General features: G+C 43.5%; 1 protein-coding gene across 6 annotated transcripts in view; it reads right to left on the minus strand.

Annotated features, from left to right (window-relative positions):
• Window position 1: 1 nt before the first annotated feature.
• The window catches only part of NPTN (neuroplastin), a 71489-nt gene continuing 53266 nt past the window's right edge, over window positions 2-18224 (minus strand). For 3 of the 6 annotated variants that reach the window (XM_073877325.1, XM_025883780.2, XM_073877326.1), the window contains 3 exons: window positions 15462-15595; window positions 9839-10112; window positions 2479-7491 (listed from right to left, as the gene is read on the minus strand). In XM_073877325.1, coding sequence (XP_073733426.1) covers window positions 7250-7491; window positions 9839-10112; window positions 15462-15595 — 650 coding nt within the window. In that variant the 3' untranslated portion in view covers window positions 2479-7249. The other 3 variants (XM_025883778.2, XR_003210510.2, XM_025883779.2) reach the window with 3 other exon arrangements.

An 18224-nucleotide genomic window follows, 5' to 3' on the forward strand; every position in this document is an offset into this window, starting at 1 on the left:
ACCTTTTATCAATGTTTTATTTTTAAAAACAGGTGAATCCACTTTTTTATACATCATTGCACTTCAACACTTACACAAAACACCAGTACATGCATCTATGGTTACATACCGCAGGAGAACCCTGCCGGGCGAGAAAATCTACACTCAGCCGTTAAATCAATGTGAAAAATACAGTGTCAACCCTGGAGGAGAACGAGTTGCATAGAATACCATGCGAGAACATTTCAAGGTCATTGAAAACAAAAGGTAAATTATAAAAGTTTGCCTTCATTGAATGTACAATAAGGTTCAACACATCAGTGCAAAAGGATTTAAGAATTTACATGATTTAACAAAAGAGAATCACTTAAAAAGCAATCGTACATATATACTGCAATTCAATATATCCATTCAGTGGAGTGTTCCAGCTTCTTACCAAAGTCGTAGGTTAAGCCCTTAGAACTATAGATTTCAGTTTATATTATTCATCTTTATGTACCAGAACTGCACGATTTCCTCATCTGACAACATACAATAATGAATGAATATCGGCAGCTAAAAAATGAAACAAGCTTTTATTTTATTTTGGATTTCTCCCACCCCCAAAAATATAAATATATATATATATATATTTATATACTGTATATATCTGCAGGTTTTGCTGTTCTTTACAAAAATGTCATCACTAGACGGCAGCAGTGCACCTGAGAGCTGTGCCAATTTAACAGCTGCATTAAGTAGAAAATGGCGCATGCACGATCCGATCCTCAGAGGACCTTTTCACTTCTACTTAAATATTTTAACAAAGGGGGGCAAAAAGCAACATTCACAGCACATCAAGCCCAAAATAGTTTACACCTTCTACACTGAAGCATTGTTTAAAATGTACCTGACTAGGTCACCCTTACAGGAAAGGCTAAATAAGGCATGCTTTAGACAGTCATTGTGGTGCCGCTCACTTGAAAGGGGAGAGAACCAAAGAGGTCCAAGCAGAAAATTTAGCAGGTCATGTTGCCACCAGTTTCAGGAACCTAAAGATCTGTAAAGAAAGAGTATGTGGAGATTAAAAGGGAATATGCACTGTCACTTAAGACTACACCCAAGTGCCACATCAAACAAAGCTTTGGTTCAGAAAGCATGCTCAGGGATGTGGTGTGAAATTCTGATCTCCATGTGCCTACGTGGAAGGCACTCCGGCCCGGCTGTGCCCGGCCACCATTCTTGCCTTGCCCTCACAAGCAAAGTGGAATTAACTGGCCTCTGGGAATAATCCACCTAAGGTGACAATTTTTACCTCTTTTTTTAAAAGGTATGGTTAAATAGTGGTGCAAGGTCTTTCTTTTTAAAACACCATACATATTCTGAAATGGCAATGTGGAACAACATAGCTGAAAACGTTCCTTGCCAGCTGCTGCACTAGATGGAGGACAGAGACCGAACTTGGTCCATCAGTAGCATCTGCTCTGAAATGAACTACAAGATCCCACAACAGGACGCCAACTACTGAAGAATCTGTAACAAGGTCAATAGAGGCACATTCATTTGAATATAATTTTTAAAATTTCTAAAGAAGGCCATACTTACATTATAAGCAGTATTTAATTTGTGTTTCTCTGGCGCAAGTTTTTATCTTTGTGATTGTTGGTAGAGTTGGTTTTCCTTTGGAGGAAAAATGGCATTATAAAGGTTAAACTCAAAGTCACTAGCAACTCCTGAAATTTAACACATGGAAATACAGGGATTCTTTCACTTACTACCATCCCTGGTGTAATAAATTTTACTGCACATTGGTGTGTAAAAATATTCTTTCTATAAAGTGCCTACAGAGCTTCGCTTAATCCTTTTGACTCCCAAGACAGACAATATACAGGTACCTTTCCCTCTGATTTATAGACTGTAATTACTTGTAAACGTAAAAACAGTAGTTTCTTCTCTGCTGAACACCATGGTCTCTTCTCAAATGATAAAAGATGATCGCATATGGGCATTTAACCGATTTGGGCACTGGTTGCCTGTCTCTCACTCCTTAGTCCCCAACTCTAGGAGGTTCTGCTTATCTGGGATAGATTCAGAACTCACAGGACCATCTCTCTTGGATACATGCAACTGCTGACGGAGCCAGGCAGGTTCTCCATGCTACAGTACAGCTTGAAATGAACAAAACTGGAAGTCTCTGATATACAGGTGATTTCCCCCGCATTATCAATTTAAGCATCTAGGATGTGCAAAACTTTAAGCAGTCTCTTGCATGGCATTCCACTTGATATTGTTACTAAAAACAAAACTGCACTGCCTGTCCTGGGAATCAAATGGCTGTCAGTCAGCTCCACGACCGTGCGGCTAGGGAGGTCTACACTACGACACTCATTTCCACTCACTGGCTCCCCACGACCTTTGCTACTCCATTCGATTAAACTGCAAATACAAAATACAACAGAAACTACTGAATCAATGTCCAATAAAGTACTTACATTGGCCCAGCTGGTTCATCGTCTATAAGGTGTTCAGTTTTTTAATAATCCATTGAGAGGAGAAGAAAGGAGAAAATCGTGAGACTCTACATAAGACTGAATAGAACAGCAAACGGCAAGTGGCAAACATGGCTATTCATAGCATTTATTCAAGGCCATTCCATCTGGAGGTGCAAAAACACTCATGGAGTTATTACTTCTAGATTCAAGTTTTTAATGGCAGGTATGTTGTTTCAATGGTTTTAGTTAACACTTTGAATGCTTGTCATGAAAAACTGCAACTGGAGCGGACAGATAGGCTGCAATATCGTTATACTCATCTTGTCCCCAAGTTCCAGTGGTTCACTCTTAAATAGATGAGAAGACAAACCAACATCTCAGTTGTAAAATCCTGCTGTTTGTTTTCTTGTGGTGAATGCATGCACAGTTTTGGCTCAATCCTACAATGTAGATGGATGTGTATGTTCTATACATTTAGCCACACATCCTCACTTCCCCAAAGGACACTGTTCTTGCTCTTTTGTAATCTTTAGCAGAGTCTTTAGTCTGGAGAAGAGACTGAGGAAGAGGAAGCCACAATAGTTCAACCTAATACTGGGTCAGCCCCGCTGGGCTACGCCAGCAACAAGTGTATGCATGCCAAAAGATGTTCCGTGACACACCAGGGAGAGCTGAATAGTGGTGACATCCTTCTAGAAAAGACCTCAGACAGAAAGGCTCAACTCTTGAGCCCTGGCCAAAACCAGCACCCAAATCCAGATGAGCCATGAGATTTTTTTTTTTTTTTAAACCAAAAAGCTTACATTATCTGAGTTTAGAAGCCTTCTTAAATTGGTATTTTACAATTCTGATTTGTAAGTTTTTCTTTCCTGTTTGGACTAAGGGCAACTTGGTCCCCTTTAGGCAAGGGTGTAGGTACATGGGATATTTTTTTAAAAGAGGCCCACAAAGGGGAGGGAACAAGTAAGTGCTCTTAGTTTTTTTTTCTATTTTACATAAGTCAGGTAGACTAAATTATTCAGAACAGTTTGGTTTCACCAAAGGCTTCTAGAAAACCTCTCAGCAGGATTCCACAAGGGGGCTTGGTGCACATGAAGCAGTTATGGAGGTCACAGTCTCAGTGTAGGCGTCTGCAGGAGCACGCGTCAGGAGTAATGTCTGTCACAGGGAGACATTGCTCCACCTATTCCTTCGAGGCAACGGAGAGGCAAAGCCACCGCCAGCACACACAGTGACTGGAGCAAAAAAAGATTGAAAAATAAAAACAAAAACAAAAACTAACCACAAACCAATGACTTGTCAGCCAAAACAACAGGCTAGCGACACACCAGTGTCCACAGGATTCTACTACTAACAACAGTACACTGTCGAACAGGTACAGAGAACAACTGAGACTCAAGGACACCCGAGACATTTGTGTGCCGGGGACGCAGTGGAGATATACGAGACACATCCAGACTGAGACACACAAGCCCAGCCTATGTCTACTCTCACCACAACACCCTAGGCTCTCCGCATCCAGGCCAAGCCAGCTCAGCTACATGCTAGGAACTAAGCACTTCAGGGACTTCAGGGAAAAGACCCAGGAGCAAACTTAGAATAGTTTCAGTGCTCTGGCTGTGCACCGGAAAACAGAAAATTCTAAAGCAAGATAACCAACAAGAATATCACCAATCTACTCCCAACATGAAAAGAAAAAGCAGGGGAGAGGAATCGCGACAGCCAAGCTAATCTCCTCAAAGCAGGACACTGTCCGCACCGACCCAAGCACTTTACACGCAAGCTTCTCTTTCTTTTGGTGGCGGAGGGGTAGGCCCTGCTGTCTGCCTGGTGGCGTCATCTCCCAGCCTAACAAGCCGGTAAGGTGCAAAGGGCTGCATGTAGGGGTTTGAGCAACAGCGGCCCCGGTGCAGCTGCCATGCCTGCGAGTGGGAGCAGGTGCATCTAGATCTCCCTTCATCTCTCTCCCCAGATCCACTCGCACATTTACAAGGAATCCAGAAAAGAGCCTCGTGTCTCCTACTGTCTGGACTGACTCTCTATCTGCAGCACCACTCTCCCTTTACAGGTAAGACCGGGAAAAAAAAAAAAAAAGAAAAAAACAAACAAAAAACAAACAAACAAAAAAACCCCAACAACCTGACCCTAACAGGGAAATCGGGAGAGAGGGAAAGAACAGTACAGGGAAAAAAAAAAAAGGTACAAAAATCAAAAAGTAAATGAGGATTAAACAGCAAACTGAAATCCAAATTAGTTGTGAAAGTGAATGAAGTAAACTTGAAGAAAAGTGTTAACATTATGAACTGTGCATCGTATAGACTGAAGCGGAGATTAAACAAACTCCAAAAGCATGCATATCGCTCACTTACCACCATGTTTTAAGGGTTTGATGCAATTGAGGGGGGAAAAAAAAGAAGTCATAGTAACCGACAAATATCAACATACCCCCAAACCCTCAGGCCACAAGCCAGCGGCTGAAACAATGGCTCTCCCCTCGCCTGGGTATTCCAGCCCCTGGCTAGATGGGAGGACGACGACTGGGGAGAAGGGAAACGAGATGCTTCTGGAATCCATCTTAGGAGAGTGAAGTTGCGGGTGGATGTGCTATGGCCCTCGCTCCGCTAGACCCCGTGGCCTCATCAGCTGGGAGGGTGCTCTGCGATGCCCAGTAAATAAGGCGTTACCTGAGAGGGGAGCACCTCCAGAAAGACGGCTTTCCAGCCAACGTGACCAAGAGCTGACCCGTCTGGTCAAAACTCCTTTTTCACCGCCTTCATCTCACTGAGGATGGGGTTTTCGAGTTTCTAAACCTGATTCTATTTTGCCTGATCTCAGCAGAGTAGCATTAAACCAGAGAGAGATTAACGGTCACACCCAGTTGCCTTTCATATTTGGTCCTACTGTATTTTCTCCGTAAGGTAACTTGTTACTGACTCAGATGACCCCTAGAGTTAGGAGACAATGACATGTGTGTTTTGCATGTCATTTTAAAAAGTCACATTTCTTTTCCAGCATTCCTGGCCAGCTGAAAAGCTTCATATGCTCCCAACAGATTTTTTCAAACATCAGAATAGCTCTTATTTGTAGTCTAAAAGAGTTTGAGGGCGCCTGGGTGGCTCAGTCAGTTAAGCGTCTGCCTTCGGCTCAGGTCATGATCCCAGGGTCCTGGGATCGAGCCCCGCATCGGGCTCCCTGCTCGGCGGGAAGCCTGCTTCTCCCTCTCCCACTGCCCCTGCTTGTGTTCCTGCTCTCGTTGTCTCCCTCTCTGTCAAAATAAATAAATAAAATCTTTGAAAAAAATAAGATAAGTTTGAATGTATCAGAGCCACTAAAAATGGTTCCCCCCCAAACCCCCAACTGTCTACTCCACCAGTAACTTGAGGAGGAATCCCTTTGAACTGCTTATAAAAATTAGTCCCCAAATGTGAAAACAAAACTCTTTCTGATGCTGCCACTTCTTTTCTTAAATCAGCTCCTCCTGTTTTCATTTGAGGTCACTAAAATGTCCAGTAGAACTGAAGGCCCCAACAAAGGGGCAGGCTCACGCCACATCTCCCCAGGGGACTGGGGAGGACAGACTTGAAGCGCGCGCGCACACACACACACACACACACTAATCCCTCTCTGGGTTTAGTCTGCAGAGAACCAACACAGGTGTGCTCCAAGCATGTGAGCTGTAGGATGGATGGAAGGCTAGGGGGATGCTGGCTGGACCTAGTCTTATTAGAAAATTATCATTTAACATTTTCAGAGAATGTAGTCAAGAGGTGAGTGAAGTGAAAAAAATGAAGCCTCTGATTTGACTCCATGATTCATCTGTTACTGAAAACACTGAGGGCAAAAGGTGATATGCAGATAATCTACCTATAAGACAAACTACTGGGCACCAATCCTCAAAGAAACCACAACAGGGGCTTCAAGGGACTTAGTGTGAGTTTCGTTTATGAAATGTCCTGAGTAGGGCACCTGGGTGGCTCAGTCGGTTAAGTGTCTGCCTTCGGCTCAGGTCATGATCCCAGCCAGGGTCCTGGGATCAAGCCCCGCATCAGGCTCCCTGCTCAGCAGAGACTCTGCTTCTTCTCCCTCTGCCTCTGCCACTCCCCCTGCTTGTGCTCTCTGGCTCTGTCAAATAAATAAATAAAATCTTAAAAAAATAATAAAATGTCATGAGTAGACTCTGGTAGCCTAAGAGATAGAGCTCTTTTGTTTTTTTCTACTGAAAGTCACTAAACCTTAACTGTAAGCATTTTCTATGTGAGAAATCTAAAGCAGTATTTGCTTTTCTGGTGAAATGTACTCAGACTAAACTCTCTAAGTTCGAATTTGTGCATGTGTATAGTTTTAAATTGTTCAACTTAGTGCTTTTTTGGTAAGGGGCTGAGTTTCCAAGAGCTCAGACTGCCCAAATAGGAATAATATGAGTTTTACATGAAATTGTTTCATACAAGAAGAAATTCAGTGACTCAGAAATCCTGTCTACTCTGATAATAAAGTACCTATTTTGGCAGAGAAAGCATGTCAGGCGTATAGAAAAAAAAAAATCCATTTTCCCAATGGCATAAATACGTCAACAGCACCACAGATGGTTATCTGGTAATTCATCACCTCTAAAACTCCAATTTGTATAAGATATGAGGTACCTCTTCCTTCATTCCACAAAGGAGCGCATGCATCTATCTACATGTAGCCTTGGGAAGGGGTAATGTGGGAAGAAAGCATATGAGGAGGCTGCCCTTACATGGACTGCACAGGAGTTGAGGGGAAACTAGCTAGAAAAAAAGCCACAGCATAAGGAAAACTCACTGAGGAACAATCAACTTTTTTTTTTCTTTAATGATTAATTCCAGGAGGACAAGAAATAAAGGGGCACAGGAGCAGGGAGGGGTTTGAGAGGAGGAGGCAGACAAAGGAGAAAACTCTGGGGTGGAAATGCTGGAGCAAGGCAGGGATGTGGAGATGGAGAATGGAGCCTGGACCGCGCTGGCTGTCAGGAAGGGAGCGGAGAGGAGGCGAACACTGCAATAATCCCAGCGTCCCAGGTCTGTCGCCCCAATTCAACAACAGAAAAGTAAATGCTACTTGCATTACAGTTCTTCCAAGACACCAGAGTAAGGAGATTTTACTTTGCACTTACCAATGTCTTTCATGTAGGATTCATCCATCCACTGTCTATAATAGTTTAGCTTAAAAGAGGTACCTTGCCTTCAGAAAGCCATTCAGAAGATTTGCTGACCACACAGGTCTCCTCTACCCAACTGGCCACCACTTGAGTTCAAGAGCCATGGAGCTCTAGCTATTTTTTTTTATAACAATAGTTGCTTCCCCAGGCAGGTGTCTGCGCTTGTCCAAACCAATACTAACCATTTCTCAAATCTAACCCGAATGTCTTCCACACACATGTGGGGGGTGGCGGTGGCAACCTGGTAATAAACAAAGTGGCTTCCTAGGAGGAAGACTGGAACCTCAGATGGGGACATGCTAAGCTAATGTGTCACTCTGCCAAGAAAGGGGCAGCCAGCCTCGTCTTAAAATAAAAAAATCAGGTTCTGAAGCCCATCTTTGCCTTTTCCTCTTTGCTTCTCTACCTTTCCAAAGGGAAGGCTGAGCAAGGTGCTGTTTAGCAAAGCAAAAACACTCTGAGGGGATGAAAAGGCTTTGCAGAACTGAGGCGTTTATAACTGCTCCTAGAGAGCCAATGCTGGAAATACAGACAACTTCCCTTGATTCTCATGCCTAAATATAAGTATTCTGCCTTAGGAATCCTAATCTGTAGCAGGAAAGAGAAAAAACTACAGGAAAAAGCATTATGCATATGTGAAAATCCCAAGAACACAGTTCACTTCATAGAACAGCAGCTGGACCTAGGAGTGGACCAAGGAAAAGGAATGTAAAAATCCTGGGGGCACACTTCTGCTGCAGGGAACTAGCTCATTTATTTCCACAGGCCCAGTGGCTTCCAGCTGACGTCCCCTCACTCCTCCATCCAGCTCGCTGCGGAAGGAATGTACGCTGGGAGGGAGTCCAGCAGGGCTTCCTGCAGGCGTTGTTAGGTTCAACAACAAACCTTTTCACCAGCCTCACTGTGATACTCTTCTACTTAGGGCAGGCAGAGAGATTTTGGAGGTGCTAAGAAAGGAAAAGAAGGGGAAGGGGCTATTGCTTTCAAACGTGGCCTTCCAGAGAGGCCAAAGCCACCGGCTACCTTCAGGGCTGCACGCCTTCTGAGGGAGTGGTAGCTGCAGGGACACAGACAACTCTGTGGGGCGGGCAAAGAACCTTGGTGCACGAGCGAGCACAGGCCCAGGACAGCCGTACCAGAGTTGGCATCCTCACCATCACCCGAGGCCGGCCTCCACTGAACTGAAGCCCATACCCTTCTCGTATAGTCAGTGACAGGCAAGTGGTGGTAATCGCGCTGGCCAATGAATTTGATGGTGATGTTACAGGGCCGAAGGGTGGGAGCTAGTCAGGAAGCTGAGCGTACTACTGGTACAAGTCTCCAGCAGTAGCCACCCCGACTGTAATCCTGGGGTTAGAAATGGAATATCCATGACAAAAACAACAACAACAACAACAACAACAACAACGAAAAACCCCCAAAGATTTCCTAGGACTTTCCTCAAAATCTAAAGATCCAAAAATCTGTAAGATCCTGTTCTTTCCAACACTTAATAATTCACTACAGTCCTGGTGCCATTATCTAGTCCCACCTCTGGCCCTAAGCCAGCCTGAGGGTGTCACCTTGGGGCATGGGCTCCAGGTGTTACTGCTTAGCTGTCTCTGTCTTAAAACCGGGTGTGGTGGATGCATCAGATTCCACCATTCTCGTGAGATAGAAAAGCCAAACGCTTGGTGCCTGCTTCACGGAGAACCTTGAAAACCTACCAAAGGGACCACCAACCAAGGGAACCAAAGGCTGGCCTGTTCCAACGGCTTTTCTCAAGAACAGTCTGACTGGGCTGGGGCTACACCAGGCAACCATGTGACAACCAATTAGATACCTTAAATCTGCCTGAAAGGCCAGGTGGCCTGCGATCTTGGGGTGGCTTCTAGGCTTGACTTGGATTCTCCTCAAGCTCAATCTGCCTGATGATCTGTATTGAAGGAGGACAGAGCTGAACAAAGAGACTGACAGCTGCCCATTCCCCACACGGGGCCTGAAAGGCAGATGGGACTGGGGCTTGGAGAATACCCAAATGGAGGGACAGAGCTAATTATAGCTCTAGGTGGCTAATCTTAGGAGTAGGGAGTGAGGAACCAGTATGAGACTTCTCCTTCTCTCCTTTAGGGATCGAACCCCAACATTCCTATAGTCCTTTTTGGGTGCTTGGAAACCATCCCAAGGATCCAACCCCAACATTACAGCTATTTTGTAGGGATGCTCTTACCGTCAGGAACTTCATCTGGCCTCTTCCTCTTCTCATACACAACAATGATCACCACAAGGATGATGATTTCAGCCAGAATTCCCAAAAAAGGCCAGAGTGGGGCCAGGTGGCTCCGTACCCTGAGGATGGTGACAACGGAGGCTGAGCCAATGGAGTTGGTAGCATTACATTCATACTCTCCAGGGTCTTCTGTGATCTGGAGATTCATGATGCTCAGCTCAGTGTAGTTTTCCTTGTTGATGATGAAGAAGCGGCCAGAGGTATTGACAATGTCCTGCTCAGGGGCAGAAAAAGTAAGAACACACAAAGGTCAGAGTAGGTGAATTTGTGTCTAAGACAAGGTGGCAATGTTCTCCCTTCTTAGGACCACTGGCTGGGATGAGGGAGCAGTGTCTAGGACCATCTTTGTCCAGGTAACTTGTGAGCACTTCATTACTGGCTTTCTTTCGATATCAATTAACAACGGATCAGCAAGCTTCTGGCAGAGCTCCCAGCCAAAGCCTCCCCTGCCATTGGTCCTCTGGATTTCTCCGACTTCTATGAAGTGAAGAGAAGAAGCCCTACCCTTTGGCCTCAGAAAAGACTGACTCAATCTAGAAAATGCTACTTCAAATACAGGTAAGAAACCATGACACAGGAAGAAGATGGAGAAAGAGGGATGTGACCTCCATGGTCAGGCATATATGCTAACTTCAGGCCTGAGGACTTCAGAATCAGCACATCTACCTCACACTTGCTGAGTTCTGGAAAGTCTCCTTAAACTTCCTCCAGAAACAATGCTAAGAACTTGCTCCTAGTTAGAGTAGAGAAATTCATAACTTCCCTTTAAGAATGAAAGGGTTAGGGGCGCCTGGGTGGCTCAGATGGTTAAGCGTCTGCCTTCGGCTTGGGTCATGATCTCCAGGTCCTGGGATCAAGCCCCGCATCGGGCTCCCTGCTCAGCAGGGAGTCTGTTTCTCCCTCTTCCTCTGCCTCTCCCCACTACTCCTGCTCTCTTTGTATCTCTCTGTCTCAAATGAATAATTAAAAAAAAAAAAAGAATTAAAGGGTTAAAGGAAAGTTTATTCAGTCAACCAACAACTATCAACTATTTACTAATGTATACTGTATGTCTCACATCCTACTGAGGGGAAGGTGAGACACAAGTGAATGAGGAGGTTGGCCTTAAGAGGGAACCAGACCTCCAAAGGATGGTTACAGGAACGTGGCAAGAAGCCCCAACAGACAGCATGTGCTGAGTACTGTGGGGCACAGAGTGAGTGGTCGGTGCCAGAAAGAATCAGGGAAAGCTTCAGAGAAGAGCCAGTTTTTGCACTAGATGGTGGGGAGGAGAGGTGATCAAGCAGGACAGGAGTGCTCCAGGCCCATGTGGGAAGGCAGAGGTGAGAGTCCACAGGCAGGAGTCTAGGTGGAGCTGGGACAGGCTTACAGCACTGGGGTGATGGCAGGGCAAAAATGGACTCATGTGTCAGCTGTTACACAACAACTAAAGCACAATCAGAAATAGTAGAGAAGAAAGGGGAAGATAACCCCCAGAATGAGGTCTAGCTATAGCATACAGTGGTGTGTGCAAATGAGTGTGGGTATAACTAAAATGGCAAACACAGCCTTCAAAATAGTTATTCCATGAAGCTTCAACTGAGGACTTGGAAAGCTGCCAACTTCTCTAACCCCTGCTCTACTGGTTCACTAAGTCCATGTTTTTCACTTATGATCAGAAATGATTAGTGTCTTCTTTGATCCACAAGCCTTCAATGCAGATTTTTTTAATACCATCCATATGCAAGAAATAAATAAAATCTTAAAAAAAAAAAAAGAAACTTTAACCTTTCAATCAATGCCTAAGAAGATACTGAGTGGGACTTGTCCTACTGCTACAGATTTGATGACTAAAGAGAAGCATCAAAAAGTACCCCATATTCTTGGATCAAAGTACAGCATAGGGAATTGAGTCAATAGCATTGTAATAACATTGTATGGTAACAGATGGTGAATATACTTAATCGTGGTGAGCACTGCATTATGTACACAACTGTCAAATCACTATGCTATACACCTGAAACGAATATATCATGTCAATTATACCTCAAAAATTTTTAAATATATACATAAATGTTTTTTTAGAAGGATAACTTTTCCTAATTTAACTTGTACTTAGGAAGTGTTCACATACATTTATAACTAACAGTGACTGATATTTAGGTTTCAGTATCAAGATTGTGTTATCTTATTCACATTGTATGTTCAAATCTTCCACAATGTTGTTGATTTTCCATCTCATCTGTCAAAGACTAAAAATAATATATGTAAATCTGCCACCATGTAACTGTGCTTCTGGCTATATTTCCTTATTTTTCCAGTTTTTGCTTCATTCATTTTGAAACTCTACAGACTGGTTTTCAAAGATCATGACAGCTTTGTCTTTATTGTGGATTATATATCTTACCATGATAAAAAGGAACTCTTTTGGTTTCATGTTTTTATTTGAACCTCACTTTCTGTAATGTTAATATTTCCACTTGTTCTATTTATATACTTTGACCATATGTACTTTATTCATCGTTTTTGTCTTAATACTTCTGTCCTATTTTGTTATATGTAGATCATCTTTAAGCAACATATCGCTAGATTGTTTCTTAAATCTCTGCCTTTGAGAATACTTAAAAACTTTGTATTTAATACTACTGTAATTTTTACATTTATTGTCACAAATGATGGCTTACTTTAAAAAAGTACCCCAGAATTCTTAAAAAAAAAATTTCCATACAAATTGGGGGCAGACAGTCCTTGCAGGGCTTATTAAAAGGGAGACCCATCAAGCTATCTTATCCCCAAGTCATCACTACATTACCCCTTGCCAATCTATAAAACAGAAGACAGGATGAGAGGTGATAGGAAAAGAGTTATACTTGGCATTGCATGCAGCCTTCCACCCTACAGCTGAGTGGAACAGGCACCAAGAGAATCACTCAAAGATTGGGGGTGGCAAGAAGAAAATATCTTTTTCCAGTGGATATTCGTTTATGCAGGAGACCAACTGATGTGCTCTATGCTTCTCAATCTTGGAAAAAGGCTATCTGGAGATAAGGAGGCAGAGGAGCCTATACTCCCACCATGTGAAGAGCCATGATGTTCAAGTTTCCTCTGCCTAAGAGGGTGAGCAGACCCCAGCATCTGTGGCTGGAGCTAAACAGGAAACAGAGAGGTTCAGTAAGAGTAAATCTCTGATATCTGAGAACTGGCCCCGTAAAGAACTCACACAAGTTCTTACAAGATCCAGGATCTGGATACCTGCCATGCAGAGGCCCCAGAAGCAGCAAAAACCAAGAGTAGACTATAGGAAAAGTCAGATGAGTGACACTTGTCCCCCTTCCTGCCCCATATACAAGAGAAAAACCCAGAAGACAGAGTGAGGACAATCCCCTGCTACCCTTGCAGGCTAGGGAGAGGGGAAGGGAGGTAAAACTGGGAATTTTGGATTGGACTGGACTCCATTCTTTAACAAAAAAGAGGTCCAAGAAAGCTATGGGATCTGTCTAGAAAAAGGATCTGTGCTGAAATTAGTGTCTAGAAAAAAAACTGCAAGCATTTTATCTTAGTCCTCAACCAAGTGTAGGCTGTTCAACGAACTGGTTTTCAAAGGCATCAACCTAGAAATTGCTTTTCTTTTCCCTATCCCTCTTTCATTAAAAGTTTTCTGCATGGAGCACTGGGTGTTATATGCAAACAATGAATCATGGAATACTACATCAAAAACTAATGATGTAATGTATGGTGATTAACATAACATAATTAAAAAAAAGGATAAAAAAAAGTTTTGTTTCCCAAATGATTCATAGCTTGGAAGCAAGAGGAAATACTACTTGATTTTAAAGGTTTTTCACAATATAACAGATAATTAAGAGTTCATGGGCATGAGAAGAATAGGAGATGAAAATATCCACTGATGGGGCACCTGGGTGGCTCAGTCGGTTAAGCGGCTGCCTTCGTGGCTCAGGTCATGATCCCAGGGTCCTGGGATCGAGCCCCGAGTCGGGCTCCCTGCTCGGTGGGGAGCCTGCTTCTTCTCCCTCTGCCGCTCCCCGTTTGTGCTCTCTGGCTCTATCTCTCTGTCAAATAAATAAATAAAATCTTAAAAAAAAAAAAAAAGAAAGAAAGAAAGAAAAAGAAAATATCTACTGAGGAATCAAGGGCTCTCCTACCCAGAGACCAAGAGAGAAATGGGCATTTGCTTGCCAGCACAATGAAGTATTTTATTGACTTTTCAGGGCCTGCTCTGAAAATACTCAACCTCTCCCTTCCTCATCATGAACCCTTAATTAATGGGTTTCTGAAATCTAGTCATTGTTGTTAATGTTAGAGTCCTTGTCACCACTTGACATATTATTTTTTTTTAAAGATTTTATTTATTTATTTGACAGAGAGATAGAGAGAGAGCACAAGTAGGCAGAGTGGCAGACAGAGGGAGAGGGAGAAGCAGGCTCTCTCCTGAGCAGGGAGCTGGACGTGGGGCTCGATCCCAGGACCCCAGGATCATGACCTGAGCCGAAGGCAGCCACTTAACTGACTGAGCCACCCAGGTGCCCCTTGACATATCATTATTGAGAGATCATGGAGTGGGAAGAATCATGGACTTGAAATAAAAAAACTAGACTTGACCCTTCCTTGGTTTTGTCACTAATTTACCTTGGTTAATATGTAATCTTTCTGAAGAAGTAGATTAGATTATCTCCTTGGTCCCTTCTGACTACTGACAATCAGAGAGGATGCCTGAGAAGTACAGTGCTGGGCATGCAAGGCCTGGGGACAGGAGGAATGGATGACACCCTCTCTGCCAGAAAGAGAGACTGGCAAACATCATGAATCAGAGAGTGAGTGAGAGTCCAAAACTTGGACTCCCTCTACACCATCAAGAATCATCGCACTGAATGGAAAAGATGTTTTCTTTGACCTTTTCGGGAGCAGATGCTGTCGTATTTCCAATGTCCAAGGCTGCCCTTGCGCCTCACCATGTTGCCTCAATCCCTCATCAGTACTCCCTGTGTTCCTGGAATATACTAGTAATTGCCCTCGTCGCCTTGTCTTCCCCCAAAACCAGAAAGGTGTATAAGGACTACTTCAAGAGGAGTATTTTCTTTAGGACAAATGGACTAGAATAATAAAAAAAAAATTAAGATTGGGGTTAGCTCAGGCGCCTGGGTGGCTCAGTCATTAAGCGTCTGGGTCCTGGGATCGAGCCCCGCATCGGGCTCCCTGCTCGATGGGAAGCCTGCTTCTCCCTCTCCCACTCCCCGGCTTGTGCTCTAATAAATAAATAAAATCTTAAAAAAAAAAAAAAAAAGATTGGGGTTAGCTCTTTCAGTTTTCCATCTTGAAGGCAAACCGGTCTAACCTCTTTGCAGACAGCCAGCTTTAACAAATCATGTAGGGATTCCATGCTGGACAAAGACTGTCAGTGACCTCCAGATTCATAATGTAACCATTTGTGACTAGAAAGGATGACTGACCCAAGCCATGCTGGTATGGCAGGTTACAACAACTGGTCCAGATGTCTGGACCTCCCAGGAGAAACTCCAGCAACCAGAGACCCAGGTAGAGAGAATCAGGGCTGCCTCCTACTCACCATGGGCATACCATTCTCCTTCTTGCGCCAGATCCACTCTGGGTGTGGGTAGCCAACTGACTTGCAATACATCATGGCATCTTGCCCTTCATTCTTATTCTCACTCCGTTTATGGCCAGTGATGTCAGGAGCAGCTGTGAGAAAGGGTGTTGAACAGTTACCACAGGAGCCTACTCTGAACAGGATACAAAGGCCTCACATACGGACTCAAGAGCTCTCCTTCTAATACAGCCAGTCAGTCTCCAGGCCTCTCCTCATAGTCATCTTTGATAACATGCATTTCAGGTCAGAACAGAGCAATGGAACCGATCCAATCCTCTACACCTCCCACCCACCAAAGCAGCTCAAGCAGGTACCAGGATTACTATATGTGAAGTTCTGCTAACAATGTAGGTGGTTCTCTAATCTCCTAGGAGAGGGGACACAGGCTCAACTGCCCTAAATTAAAACATCCTTTAAAAAAAAAAAAAATGTACATAGAAGCTATTATCATCTCCTCTTCCAGTTATGGTTTTTTCTTAAAATGTCTGCACTAATAACAGTTATGGATTATATCAAATGTCATATACTCCTTTAAGGAAATGAGAGATCCCTAAGATCAAACACCTAAAATCAAGTCCTATTGCAAAGTATGTGAACACAGTGAATGCCTGGAGAAGCAATCTGATGAATACAAATGGGCAAGGCTCTCCCCAGAAAGAGGGAATCCAGCAAACTGGTCTTCACAAGGGGTAAGAAAGGAATAAACAGGAAATTCAACCAGTATCCCAAAAGATATTAACAGTTTTAAGAATCTGACCTGTACACCTGATTTGCAATAATCTCAATAAACCCAGTCTTGGGGGAATTTCTAGACATGCTAGATGTTGCTGGTCTTCTCTGCTTTAAGGGATCACTTAGGAAGAAATAGACAGCACCTGTGGTTTAAAAATTAGGTAAGTTTCAAGGATCCAAGAAGCCAGAGATGGGGGCTAATTCTTTGAATTTAGTCTCCTTTGATCTTAACTAAATTTTCCACCATATCTCCTCCTCACCAGTTACAGTAATGTGAAAGCAATAAAACTCAAAGTAGGCCAGATGTCACTTTGTTGGCCAAGATAGGAAAGAGAATCAATAAGCCTGGTTCAAATTCCAGTTTTGCTTGTTCTTTAATTATTCTGTGCTTCAGTTCTACACCCGTTATCAAAGGAAGGTACTTCTAGCCCCTGCCTACATCCAGTGTCCTTGGATAAGGTAAGATTTAAAACATTCATCTTGAGACTATAAAAGCCTGCACCATTATATGTCATGGGCTTGTCCCATGTTCCCCCTCTAAATAGCTTGTTTTTTCTTGGCTTACAAAATAATCCAAAGTCCTGCTACTTCTCAGACTGTGCTTCCCAGCCCACTTCCAGAGGCACCTGGACAGAAATGGGATGGACAAGGTCCCAAGCTGTCTCTATAACCACTGCCTGCCCAACTGACACCTGCTCAGCATGTAGGGTGAGGCGTTTTCTAAAGAGGATGTTATAAAGGAAATATCTCTTTTTTTCCCCCAGGCAAACTTCCTCACTGGCAGAAGGGAGTGGGCCAGCTGGCTCAGTCTTGTTCCCTCCACACCAGATTTCTCCCAAAGCCACTTGGTCACTGCTCAGACCTACTGTTCCACCTGCTCACCCTTCCTCAGAGCTTTCTTCAGTCAATAAATAGTAAAGACCATCTGAAGTACTCCAAGGAGCAAGCTCCCTGGCAATACACTAACTAAAACACCATCAGGGAAGACACAACAAGCAGAGGAGCTACCACAGTTTGCTTCTAGTTGTGTTTCATGTGTCTGACAAACATTTGTCAAGCACCTACCATATGCCAAGTACATCAGAGTGGTGGGGGGACAGCCTTTCTGTTGAGGTGGATTTTCGCACAGTCATAAAGAAAATAAGGGAGTAGCATACTCCTGTACCTGTGGACAGAACACTCCAAATAAAAGACAAAAAAGCCTTGAGGCAGAGGTGTGTTTGTTATGGACAAGCATGGAGGAGTTTGGCTTAGGCTCAGTAAGCAAGGCAAAGATAGGACATGAAATCAAGAGTGAATGGAGCCCAGATCGAACAGGACTTTGCAGGCCACCGCAATGACTATGGTATTTACTCTGAGTCAGCTAGGAAGCCACTGGGTAAATACCAAGCACAGGTATGGAATGATCTACATGTTTTAACAGGCTCCCTCTGGCTACTATGTAGACAACCGTGTACAGAGACAACAGTGGAAGCAAGACCATTTAGGAAGCTGTTAAGAATAATCCAGGCAAGGGAGACGGTGGTTTGAATGAGGGCAGTAGCAGTAAAAGTGGGGAGATTCTGATATATTTTATAGGCTGAGTTAATGTATTTGTTAATCGACTGGATGCAGGATGCAAGAGAAAAAAAAGAGGAATGACTCCAAAGCTTCTGGCTTGAATAATTCTAAGAAGGGAGTTGCCAGTTACTAAGATAAGGAAAACTACAAAAGAATCGGGGTGTGGTTTTTTTTGTTGTTGTTGGCTTGTTTTTATTTTGTTTTGTTTAGGGATGGAGCAATGGTGGTGGTAAAAACCAGGAGTTCAAAGTTTAGGACATGTTAAGCTTAAGATACTTCTTTAACACCCAAGTTGTCAGGTAGACAGCTGAATATCCAGTCTGAAGCTCAGGAGAGTAGTCTAGGATGGAGATGTAAATTTTAGAAATCAGCATATGTGTGACATATTTTTCCATTTTCATTCTCCTTTGCCCCACAGAGAATACCCAC

The sequence above is a fragment of the Callorhinus ursinus genome, unplaced genomic scaffold (assembly GCF_003265705.2).
Source record: "Callorhinus ursinus isolate GAN/ISIS: 27379988/994484 unplaced genomic scaffold, GSC_fseal_2.0 scaffold25, whole genome shotgun sequence".
Taxonomy (NCBI): Eukaryota; Metazoa; Chordata; class Mammalia; order Carnivora; family Otariidae; genus Callorhinus; species Callorhinus ursinus.